This window comes from Pyrus communis, chromosome 12, assembly GCF_963583255.1.
Source record: "Pyrus communis chromosome 12, drPyrComm1.1, whole genome shotgun sequence".
NCBI lineage: Eukaryota > Viridiplantae > Streptophyta > Magnoliopsida > Rosales > Rosaceae > Pyrus > Pyrus communis.
In genome coordinates, this window is record NC_084814.1 from 485,706 (window position 1) to 499,155 (window position 13,450).

The 13,450-nt window shown below is 36.5% G+C and overlaps 1 protein-coding gene across 1 annotated transcript; it reads left to right on the top strand.

Moving 5' to 3' along the window:
• The first annotated feature begins 316 nt into the window (after positions 1–316).
• LOC137711118 (cinnamoyl-CoA reductase 1-like) lies at positions 317–4,191 on the top strand. Its single transcript, XM_068450324.1, has 5 exons — positions 317–550; positions 673–845; positions 2,945–3,290; positions 3,418–3,613; positions 3,781–4,191. The coding sequence occupies exons 1-5, from the start codon at positions 421–423 to the stop codon at positions 3,914–3,916; spliced, it is 981 nt and encodes a 326-aa protein (XP_068306425.1). The 5' UTR covers positions 317–420; the 3' UTR covers positions 3,917–4,191.
• The last annotated feature ends 9,259 nt before the right edge of the window (positions 4,192–13,450 follow it).

The following is a 13,450-nucleotide window of genomic DNA, read 5'->3' on the forward strand; positions in this document are numbered from 1 at the left end:
GAAAGGGCCTTATAGATTTTTAATGACTAATTACGAAAATAAAGTGAATTTGCGTAAATACGTAAAATTAGATAGTGACATATGGAAAGGGAATTTCACACCTTCATTATTACCATGGAAAATTCAGCAAGTTGCACTGTTGTAGCATTCAATATTGCTTTGGAAAATTCAGCAAGTTGTTATAAGAAATAACTTCGTGGCATCACCTACATCGCTATTTCACCAATAAACATTCACCACGTGGGCATTCATCTTTTGTCAAAACATATACATAAGACTCCCCCCTCCCCCCTTCTATATATATATATATATATATATAGATAGAGAGATCAATCATAAGAGAGGTGGGACTGAGAGGAGTAAGGGAATTAGCTAGGTTGAATATATAACTTGGTAAGAAGATATACAGCAAGTAAAGAGATGGCGGGTGAGGCGGCTGATCAGAAAGAAAAAGTATGCGTGACTGGAGCTGGAGGATTTACTGCCTCTTGGGTCGTCAACCTCCTTCTCTCCAGGGACTATGTTGTTCATGGAACTGTCAGGCAACCAGGTCAGTCACTCCCATCACTCATCGTATATATAGTATAATATTAATTGTATATTTTCAGTGAGAAGATTGGACCGAATTGAGAAATAAATAAATAAATAAATATATATTGCGCGCGCATGCAGGAGACATCAAGTATGCTCACTTGAACAAGCTTGAGAAAGCATCAGTGAACCTCAAACTGTTCAAGGCAGATTTGTTGGACTACGACTCTCTTCGTTTGGCCATTGAAGGTTGCAGCGGAGTCTTCCATGTTGCCAGCCCTGTACCCAATTCTCTTAATGATTCAGACCCTGAGGCAAGAATCTTCCAGATTATGTTATCTTAATTAATTGAGTTATGCTGGGTAAATTAAATTTGTAGACTAAATTTACAAACTAAGTGATGTGTTGCTAATAAGAAAAAACATGTTAATCAAAACTTAACTAATAATTTAATCGTCAACTTTTGTCATTTAGCTTATAAAATTTAATCTACACATTTAATCTTTCTAACATTACTCTAATTAATTAATACGTGCCTCACTCAACTTAATTTAGTTAACTATAATTGTTAGATTCGACCGGTTGCTTTGATTGATTAATGAATCCCATATTTGAAAACATATTTTGAAAAAAAAAAAAAAAATTGAAATTTGAAGGTCAAATTTTGAACACAAAATTTAAATTTGAATGCTTATGTGGCATATTGATATTTTTATAAATTTTGTTCTCCAACCAATATGTCAAATTTAAATTATTATTTATTACATTATTTACTTTTTATAGTTGTGATCAGTGGCGGATCCAGAATTTTAAACCCGGAGGGTCCCAATAACAAAGGTAAAAAAAATTATAGATTAAAATAACATTTAAAAGTTAAATTATAATACATTTTATTGATGAATCATACGTAAAAGAACATTACAAGCTATAAAATCTAATTCAAGCATCTACGACGAAGTTTCGTAGTCTAAAAATGTTCCATTTGCAAATATGCTCTTTGAACCTCATCTTGAATATTAGGAGGATAATCCTTCATTCGAATTCTTTTTCTAGGGTCTCTCTTAAGATTATTCAAATGAATATCACACTCATTTGTCTTGAACTTGAACTACCCAAACAAATAGATTGTGATATTGGTTTTGGCTTGAAATTTTTTTCCATATTTCTTATCGATACACTACATATTAATAAAAAAAAAAAACACAAAAACATATACTAATTAATCAATAAACAAAATTCCAATAATTAAATGAGTATACAAAAATAAAATATATCAATAATCATATCAATAATAGATTATAAAATCTCCATCAAAATATAATATAATTTAGTTGAGATTAGATTAGAATACCAAAAAATCTTATTTGAATTTTGAACCAAATGGTGGTGTTGTGGAGATTTAAAACAAATTGAGATATGATATAATAGTAAAATTAAAAAATATGAGATTGGGTGGGATTTTAGGATTATGAGAATTGGGAAATTGTGGATTGGATATGTGAAAATTGGGGGTTTCAGGTTTTGGATGGGGGAAGGGATGGTAAGGTATGTAGATTCAGGAAGAGTGACGGAGGCCTTGGGGAATTAAACAAAATGGAAGCAAACGGCAACGTTTTGGGCCAAGTTTGAAATGGGCAAATTTTCTTTCTTCCTCTGCGCGGTCTTCTTTCCCATCATGACGTGGTTGCTGCAACAGCACAGAGTTCGTCCGAGTACGAGGGGTTCCCGAAAAATTTCAAGCAACGATTTAGGCGTCTTCGAGGGGTCCTGGGACCTTTCAGGTCCCTCTGTGGATCCGCTACTGGTTGTGATTAGTATTTTAAAACAAAAGATAACTATTAAAATTATAAAAAGTATTTATTAATTACTAAAAATAGATTTGAAGCTGCTGTCAAATTTGATAGCAACTTTCTTTGCTGCCTTTCCATGTTATGCCACATAGGAATTGACACTTCGGTTGGAAAACATTAATGATGTCTTTTATAACTGTTATTACTGATATGAACTTTTTGACATCTCCTTTGGAGACTGGAATCATTTAGTCCCTTTATATAATCTAAATATCATATCCACAAAAAATCATTAAATGTGAAGGTCTTCTAGTCATTGCCATGCATCAATCAAAATAACCGTTAATCATGAAGATGCTACTTGTTATCAAAACCGTCAATTGGTTTAACATGTATGAATGACTAAAAGACATTTAAATTGAATGATTTTTAGAGAATGATAAATAAAATGAACGGTTCAAATTTTAATGTTCATACGATGAAAATACCTTAATTGTAATTTTTTTTTGGGGGGGGGGGGGTGGTTGAGAGGGAAGGAAGTTCTCTTACGAGAGGAACACAAGCATTATCCCTTCAGTTTTGAGTAAAAAGCTGAAATTGTAGAATAAATGAATGTGTTGCAGGAGTTTCTTGAACCAGCAATAAAGGGAACGCTGAATGTACTCAAGGCTTGCAAAAAGGCCAAAGTGAAGAGAGTTGTAGTTGTGTCGTCCATAGCCGCCGTCGTTATGAACCCGGAGTGGCCTAAGGATCAAGTCAAGGACGAGACTTGTTGGTCCGTTCCCGAATATATAAAAACAACCAAGAAATGGTACTATCTTTCGAAAACAGAAGCAGAACGCGAGGCTCTGGAGTTTGGAAAAAGAAATGGACTTGAGGTTGTGACTGTTTGTCCTTCTATCATTTTGGGGCCAATTTTGCAATCCACTCTCAATTCCAGTAGCTCTCTCATTGTTGCGACTATAATTGGTATCTCTGTGCATATTCATATATTAAGATTACTAGGTACAAGACATGTTTCTTGTTTGTGCAATATTAATGTACTATTGTGTGTGTGTGTGCGCACGCACGTGCGCAACTCTGTACGAATGTGTAGGTGGTCTTGAGTCCTTGGGATGCAATTACTGGACGTTCGTGGATGTTCGTGATTTAGCTGACGCGCTGCTTCTTGCATACAACAAGCCTGAGGCTGCAGGAGAAAGATACTTATGCAATTCACACTCAATTGGCATACGAGATGTGGTGGAGAAATACTTAAGGCCTACATATCCCTACTACAAGTACCCCAAGAAGTAAGTTAATCAATTAGATCAGTCCTTCAATAATTAATTATGGTCTTTTTTTTATTTTATTTTATTTATTTATTTATTTTTTTCAATTCATCCTTCTGTTTGCTTGTGTACCTTAACGATTGATCCATATTCATGTTATTAAGATATGTTACCGGTTGTATTGGCAGCCTTACCTATGCAGAGGAAGAAGTTCAACACCTTAGTTCCGAAAAATTGCAGAAGTTGGGTTGGACTTTCCGGCCAGTTGAGGAAACGCTTAATGATTCTATTGAAAGCTACCGGAAGGCTGGAATCGTGGGTTAGGAAAAGTTGACAGACTATTGTATGTGTACTGTATTTTACTCCCTAGCTAGCTAACTAGCTACCCTTAGACTCTTAGTATTCAGCCTGCTTTGCACAATCACAAACAAAATAATAGTTCTGCTTAGTAAGTATGAAAAGCAGCAGTGTTTGCTACTGGCTACGCTTATGCTTCATATAGGTAGAAAGTTACGTTATGCTCTCGTCTTGATTCCTACCCTATATGTTTGGGCCGTTTTAAATTCCGTCCGGATCTAACACCTGCGAGCCTTACACGATGGGGGGTTTTCGGCTCAAGTGTGAATTAGGCTTATTTCTAGCTAAATCTCTATAGTATTTAATTTTAATCTTACTTTCTCTTGTGAGAATATGCAGGTAAAAAAGTTTTACATTGGTGAAAGGAAAAACCTTGCAAGGGCTTATAAGAGGTTGAGCTACTCTCCATATTACCAATTGGTTTTATGGTAAAACCTCAACTTTCTTCATGGTATCAAAGCAGGTTGACCCACATTTAAAGCCCAATGACTACATGTGCTCCACGTCACCCAATTCGTTTTATCCACGTATTTGGCTTGAAAATTCACCACACATAAGGGGGCGTGTGACAATGTGAAGGTAAAAGAGTTTCGCATTGGTGAAAGGAGAAGCCTTGCAAAAGCTTATAAGAGGTTGTGTTAGTTTCCATATTGTTGATTGATTTTATGGTGGAACGTCAATTTTTTTCACCTCCTATAACTCAAAGTCTTTTTTTTACTCTTTGAAACTCAAAATTTGCTCTACTTTGCCCTTGAAACTCGATAGTGATCTCATTTTGCATTCTTAAACTCAAAAGTCGTCATTTTACTTACTTGTTCCACATTCCCTTAATTATGTTAATTCATTATGTGGGTTTGATTTGTATCCACCAAACTAATCATTTTTTTCCCATCTTTGCGTCTCAAGCACAATAACCTAAAAAATTCTAATTCTTCTTCTTTTAAACTTTATATTTTATGATTGTTGAATGTTAATGCATTTATAATCAAATTCATTGGTACGTGTGGCATAATCATATTGGGTGGTGGGTCTCCATATATGTACCAAAGGATGACTTTTGGGTTTTAGAAAAAAAAGATAGTTCACAAGTCAAAGTGAAAAGATTTTGATTTTTAAAAAGTAAAATAATGATTTTTAAATTATCATGCAAAGTAAAATTGAAATAAGCATGCGAAGTACTTCATTAGGCATAGACCATGTTTTCGTGGTCTAGTGTGTCTATTCAACTCCTTTTGAGATTGACCTTCAAAATCATATCCTGCAGATATTTCATAATCATGACAGACTATTTTCGAAGGATTATGATCTTTTCCTAATCTAAGGATGAGGATCCTCATGATCAAGAGATATGGACCGTTGGATAAAAATCCAACGGTTATAATTATGATAACTTTAAAGGGATTCCCCTGTTTGTAGCCGTTAGATAAAAATCCAACGGCCCACATCCCTTGGTCATAAGGATCCTCATCCTTAGATTAGGAGAGGATCCTGTCCATTTTCGAAACTAAAATTGAAATTCACTCTGTAATGGTCAAATCATGTTTTTCGATAGTCCTATGCAATGATAAAAAAAATAAAAAAAATCTATTGAATATCATCTCGTTCTTGAACTTTTGCTCTTAGTTTTATTCAGTATTTTCATTTTGGTGGAGATTTAGAATGACGCAAATACATTTAGCGTGGCGATATCATCTAGCTGCAACACTGCATTGGTAAAGTTATTTTAGTGGGATTGTATCACTTCATGTGTGTTTTACCGTATTTATTTCTTTAATCTTCCAGAATTGGTGTTGTCTTTCGAAAACTGAAGGCGAATTGTGGCCCTGGAGTAGGCAAGAAGAAATGGGCTTGACTTGTTAACCGTTTGTCCTACACTTGTTTTTGGACCAATGCCGCAATACACTGTAAATGTAAGTACCTTGGTCCTAATCAAGCTTGGTACTTAGTTTTTTTTTTGGTAAAAAAAGGGTACTTAGTTTTGATATATAGTAATGTTAGGAAGATTAAAATTTTTAAATCAAATTACAAGCCAAATGATGTATTACCAATAAGAAACAAATACGTTAATCTATACTTAATTAATAATCCAATCATCTACAACCACATCATTTAGTTTACAAATTTGATTTTAAAATTTTGATTTTCCTAGCATTACTCTTTGATATAACCACATGACGCTTATTTAAATCATTTTCTTTAAAATCTAGGGCTCTTCACAAAAATAAGCCCCTATGGAACCCCATTTTACCACGACCAAAAAAAGAACTCCATTTCACAGTTAAGAAACCACTTAAACTTGGTAGGTCACGGATTTGTTTTTCTATAGTTTGATTTTTGAAATGTTTCTTACTACCATTAACCGTTACGGGCTACCCTAATTATGTATAGGATCTAATTATGTTTAGATATATAGGTAGGTGGTGTTGTAAACTCTGTTGAAGATATATGACTATTGCTACATTATTTGACACATCATCACAGTTAGATAGGAATGCCACATCAGCTATTGTAGTCTGTTAGTTTGTTAAAAGTTAGTTACATTGATAGCTTAGCTGACAAGCTACATTCGACTGCTATATAAGCTTGTATTGATAGGGGTGGGTTCGGTTCCGTTCGGTTCGATTTTTGGCCGAAACCAGAAACCAAACCGAAGTTACTGTTCGGTTCGATTTTTTTTGGTTTGATTTTTTTTGGTTTCGATTTTTTCGGTTTGGTTTCAGTCCAGTTCAGTTTTTTTCATATATTTTTTTTGCTTTTTATTTTTTTTTTATAAATATGGATAGTGGTAAACTAGCCTAAAAAAGGACCTGCCAAACTAGCCCAAAAGACCCGACAAACAGTAAAGGCCCAAGCCATAAAATACAACAAAAGAAAACCTAGGCTTCCACTACAACACCCGCCGCTGAGCATCCTTACTAGCATAAACCCTTGATGCGAGAATTACTTGACACTCAAATTAAACCCTCGTTTGACAATTGTAGTAGAATGGATAAGTGAGGGATCGTTCTAGACCGGGGATTAGGAGGGCTTGCTAAAACCTTCTAAATTGACTTAAAAACATAAAAACTAAATTAAAATACTCTTAACAAGACTACTATGACTCAGAATGGCTTTGAAAAACTCAAATTGTCTAAAACAATCAAATTGACTCAAATAGAAGCTAGAACTTGATTTAGACGAATTTGCAATTGTTTATGACTCCAAAAGCTTAAAGATACAAAAATAAAACAAATACGAATGATTAAGACTTAACAAAATAGGGGGGGAAATTGTGGTTGGACGATATTAAATTAAAAAGACAGAATATAATTAAAGGCAAAATGTAAATATGAATGTGATAAAAATATGGATGATGGAATAGCCAAGGGGTTCTTCTCCACACATGTTACCCTTGCAAACAAAATTGATTCTCAGTTGGTCTTTCGATAAGTTGTGAAACTCAATGCTCCAAGTTAATTAGATCCGCTTAGATTAACTTTCAGATTTCCCTAAATTCGTTGGATTGAATGGAATACGCATTACAACCAAATTATTCTTAATCAAAGTCCCTAACTATGGAATACGCATGATAGAGACATTTAACCAAGATCATTAAGTTCAACGGAAATCATAAACATCGACGAGGCATTCGTTACTATGGAATACGCATGAAACTTATGCCAAGAATTCGTTTAACGCGATTGTTTATAAGCAACCTCTACTACTTGTGAATATAAGTTCATAACGATTAGGTGAAATTCACTTATATTCTAGCGTCATATTTATGCATGAAAATTAAGCTTGCAATCTCAATGAACATACATAAATAAGTTATCAATCAAACAGTTAAACGAATTGAATCCACAACTTATGAAATTCCAACCAAACGTAATCAATTCAAAATGCAAATATAAACATAGTTTCGAATCACCCCCTAGCTAAAGGGGGTTTAGTTCCTCATAACTTTGAAATCAAAGAAACACCTAAACATTCCAACAACTCAAACGTGAATTGTATGAACGTTTAGGCACTCTTCTCTTCCCTTCTCATACGTACAAAACAAAGAGAATTAAATTTAAACTTTGAAATCAAAGAAACACCTAAACATTCCAACAATTCAAACTTGAATTGTATGAACGTTTAAGCACTCTTTTCTTCCTCGTTGTTGTAGCACAAGGTCTAAGGTGAGCTTTGGGGATTATGTGAAGTGTTTTGGAGGGATGGGAAGTGGTTGGATAGTGGCTGCAATGAAGGAGAAAAAACTGCACAGAAAATGGAAGTGTTTGTAACTGAAAATGTGTATGGAAGAGTGAATGAATTTTGAGGAGTGTTGGATGCTTATTTATAGGTGAAATGGGGGAACAAAAGAGGGAATATTGCAGCTAGGAGGGGATGAATGATTATGGGTGCATGTGTTTGGAATAATGAAGGGGGAATGTATGTAATAAAACAACTAGGAAAAGTTATGGAAAGCTGGAAATGGGAGTGGGAACTCACGGCATTGTTGGGTTGTTTATGGGAGAATAAATGTATGATAATGGCTAAATAATTAAAGGGAATGAATGGGAGTGACACTAGGTTGGTTATGCATGTGAATGCAAGGAGGAAAGCTGAAAATGCAAGGGAAGCTCACGGCACAATGTTGTTTTGCTTCTTGAAATGCATGTGAATGCATTTGAGTGTAATATGAAAAGAATGACTAATTAATGTATGTAGGGTTGATATGCATGTGAATTAGGTTGGAAAGAGGTGGAAGTGGAATGTTATGCAATGATAATGTCTTGTAAAGATGCTAATAAATAATGCATGTAGGGTTAGCTAGGTTGGCTTTGTTTGGGTGCATGTATGTTAATGGTGGTTTTGCATGTGAATTGATGGATTGTTTTTGATGGAATGGATGGTTCTTTGCATGGCTATAAGGGATAGAATAAGAGAGAATGGGCTAGGCCCTTTGTTTTATGTCCAAAGTGAAAATAAGGCCTTCAAATTCGTCCAAACTTTGGCTCCATGGATAAGCTATCCAATCCATGCCCAAAAATGCTCCAAATGGCCTCAAAATGCACTTTCTTGCTCCCTAAGCCCTTAGAACCTGAAAACACACAAAAGAAGCATAAAGAACTAAAATAACTAAAGAAACATAACGTAAATGTACGAGAACAAGCCATTTAAGTCGCATGAATATGCTCCTATCAAATACCCCCACACTTAGCTTTTGCTAGTCCTCGAGCAAAACAGAATAAAAACAAATAAACAAAACGACACTAAACACGTAAAACACAACCTAAACCTTCCAACAACCGTCTTAGGGATTTCCAATGCACATGACACGTTAAAAATCATCATTCCCACAGATTTTAGTCATCTTCACACTTAAGTACATTCTTAATCATAGTCACCATATACTAGTTCACAATTAAGCATTTAAAACCATGTTTTGAATGTAGTAACATGCCTTAGAGAATTTGCTCAATTCCTTACAAGATATGCACTCGATTTTTACTCAGATTTTCTAACTACACACCCTAATCTAGTCATATGTGAGAAGATTGATGTAAACATGAAAACGAACACTCACATATATGTATCACAAAGAACGCAATTTCTGGAGTTAATAAGCATGTTTAGATATGATCTCATGAATGGAATGCTACTACTTAGATGCGAGAACCAGTGACACCATAAGCTCATACCAAGTTCAAACTCCACAAATTGAAACCCATAACACTCAAGATAGAAGTCAAGGGTTGTAACGGGGCTAGGGTATTGGCTAACAATGAAAGGTGAAGGATAAACAAACATTCTTAAAGCAATAGTGAGCAAAGTATTGAATCAGGCACTTAGAATTCCCTTAAGAACGCAGAAGTCAACTTTGAACACCCAAGGGAAAGTCACACAAAACTTAGGGCCATATTCACTTTTTGGACCCTTTCTTCAATCACTCATTCTTTCATTTATTTAATTTTTTTTTTTTTTCAAGCTCTTTTTTTTTTTTTTTTTCTTTCTATCTTTCTTTTCTTTTGAATCTCAAACATACTTAAGAACAAGCATTCCTTCCCCCACACTCATTTTCTTGCATAATGTAACTCAAAAGGAATTCATTTAAGTCATGCTCACTATCTTTTAAGAACAAGGGTGTGGATTGTCCTAAACTAGGCTAGGTGAGGAAAATATGGGTAAACAAAGAATAGAGGCTAAACAAGGCTCAACGGGGTTAAAACTTACAACAAATACGAAATATGGGAAGTGAGGCTATTTGGCTATGGTGGCAACTACACAACTTCATCTTGATATATGTTATGCAAATCAATAACATGCTTTGAATGAAATGGGCATGAGTTCTAGCATTTGGAACTATATGATGAAACGCCTTCTAAGTAGTAACCAAGCAAAGAATAATGAGATCATGCAACGACTTTAGAAAACAAGAAATCACAGATTATACTCTCCAAAGAACGTTATAGGCTCAAGTCTCTCAGGGTTGTAGCGTTTGTTTGAGTTCCTTCCTTCAAGCATGTTACAAAAACGAATTTTTTTTCTTTTATGATTGCATGTGAAGTCATACATTATAACCATAACTAAGCATAAACCAAGAGTAAATCAAACTTTTCTCTATGTTCATAACTCTTTTTAACAGTCATGCAATTAGAAACCAAATCCTTATCATTGTGTTGGAAGGTAACCTACAACACAAAAACGACTCAAAACACTCTTTTTAGGCTTTTCAAAACATTTTTTTTCAAATTTTTATGTGTTTTTCGGAGTTATAAAACAAAACACGCTAAAACAGTTTAAAAACACCTTAAAACAGCAAGGAACAACATTTGAAGTTATGGGTGATAAAATCCCACGAATTTGCATTAACAACATTAGTTACCCCCCCACACTTAAATCAAACATTGTCCTCAATGTTTTAAGCATAGATTCACACAAAACATAAGTAAACACACAAAAAGCACTTAAACATACTAAACATGTCATAATGTAATTAACAAAGATAAGAGTTTAGAGACGCAAATCTGGTTATAGAGTGTAAATTCCATCTTCTCCTTGGTAATTGCATTGAGGTTTTGATCTTTGTGATTCCACAGGCTTACTCTTGAACTGGTTTCCGCCCATCATTGATTTTCCTTTGTGCTACTGGGCTGGAGGATTCTTTTGGTCTTCCCCGAAGGTCTGAGCTTACCCCTTTGGTCTGTTTCTTTGTTCAATCTTTCCAATTCGTATTGAAAAGGGTTGAAGGATAACTCAGCCTATGTTTGTCTCCACATGCTTCAATGTATCATTTTCACTTGCCTTACTCGCTCCCCTTTGCAGAAGTGGTCCCTTCTCCGGAAGTGTATCAACCGTTGAAGATGACTACTCGAGAGCAACGCTAGGTAAGCAATCAGGAATAGATTCCAGGCAGTTGGCTCCAGATCGGAAGATTGACTCCAAGTGCCGGCTGATTGCTTCTTTTACTTTGCCATGCGAGTAAGAACAAGGACAAAGAAAAAGACAGGGAAAGAGCATGATATGAGATACTTTTGCTTTTGACCTTTATGATATGAGATACCTTTGCTTTTGAAGAAGCGGTGAATGAATCAGCACATGTATTTGTTGTGCTGTTTCCTCCTGGGTCATATGTACTCCAGGCATCTGGTATCATTTTTGGGGAAGAAGAAAGAATTGAGTCTTTCGAAAGGCTTTGCTGGGAGTGCGCCCTCAGAGGTAAGGGAGAGTTGGGCATTTTCTTCAGGTTTGCCCTGCCATAAAAGACGAAGGTCGACATATATAGAGATAATATCAAGTGGTGGTACTTTTTACCTTTGTCGACAAACGTTTTGATCCCGCAAATCCGGCTTTTTGAAATAGTGGCGCCTCTTCGATCTCTGAACACGCCTCTTCGATTTCTGAGCAGGCGCCCCTTCGATTTCTGAACGACGCCCCTTCGATTTCTGCATGGCAAAAGTAGTCACGGGTGCGGCTCTTTTGACAAAGCTGCACGCGTTTTCTGAAAAGCAGAGAAAGCGTCGCCGAACTTTGCGCTTGTCGGCTAAAGACGTGTAAATGAGATGATGGCCTCCACGTGCTATCAGCTTTGTCAGATATCTTTTGACAAAGCTGAACGCGTTTTCTGAAAAGCCGCGAATGCGTCGTCGAAATTTGCGGAGGAAAATCCGGATCTCTGAATCGGCGGACGCGTCGCCATGGCTTTTTATGGAGCTATCGATCACCCCAACAAATACACTCTGAAGAAATCCCATTCTTGAAAAATCGACTCCGGCCCTTTGAGAATTAACTCCATCCACCCATTCTCTTTGAACACTTTTGAAAAAAATGGCAAACTCATCGAACCTTAGCTTAGATTTGAGTCTTAGCAGCGATCCGGTTGCGCCCCGTCAAGGTAATGTATGGCGTCCTTCTTTTTTATCTTCTAACGGTCCTCTTTCAGGTGAAGACTCTGTGATGCAGGACGCCACAACAGCTACAATAGTAGCTAGGAACCTCCTCACTCCAAAAGATAGTAGGCTGCTGTCAGGACGGTCCGATGAGTTGGCCGTTCAAGAGTCCCTCGCACTTAGTGTTCAGTGTGCGAGCTCTGTGTCCAACATGGGCCTACGCCTGCTTGCTCGGTCCCGCCAAGTGGAATCGTTGATGGCAGAGGTGGAAAGTCTTAAGCAGGAAATCAAACAGCTTAAGTACGAGAATAGAAGTTTGCATGTGCTTGCAAATAACTATTCGGCGGGCATGAAGAGGAAGCTTGATGAGCTGCAAGAATCTGAGGGTCGAATTCACAATGACCGTCAAAGGCTTGCGTCTTATCTCCAGAGGCACCTTTTTCCTGGGTCATCCAGCGCTTGGCCAAGTATTGAGGCCTGGAATGCTCTAGCTCCGATGCCTCCCGCTCCGATGGCTTCCGCTCCGATGCCTCCCGCTTCTATGCCTCCCGCTTCTGCGCCTTCCGCTTCTGCGCCTCGTAGTGGGGCTTCACGCAAACAACCTTTGTGAAGCTCCACCTTTCTCCATGTTTAGTATCACAACTTTTTTTTTTTTTTTTTTTTTTTTTTTTTTTTTGATTAACATAAATAAAATCAAACGGCATGGAATTTATCTTTGAATGGGCGGTGATACTTGAAATGATCCGATAATAGTTTAAATTCCAGATTGGGTGCCTGAATCATTAACCACATGTTAGTATAAAAGAAAATTGAAATTCGGGGAGGCGGCTTACCTGTGTGCTCCAAAATGAACTCCATAATAAACACCCCTTCGAAAGTTATGACTTGTCCCGTGTCATAAAATCCAACTTCCTTGGGAATTGTGGTTTCAATTATGTCCTCTTTGATGCCTTCTACATCTTCTCCAGCCACTACCTTCTCTTGAATCATTCTTCTTGGTGTACAAAGTCCTTTGAAAAATTCAACACCATCTAAAACTTGCTGTGTTGCACCAAGAATTGGAATAGCATTTTGCACCTTTGGGAAGGCTTCCACGATGTCCTTTTTACTCTCTTCTTGGTTGGGAATCAAAAACCTGCTAGGA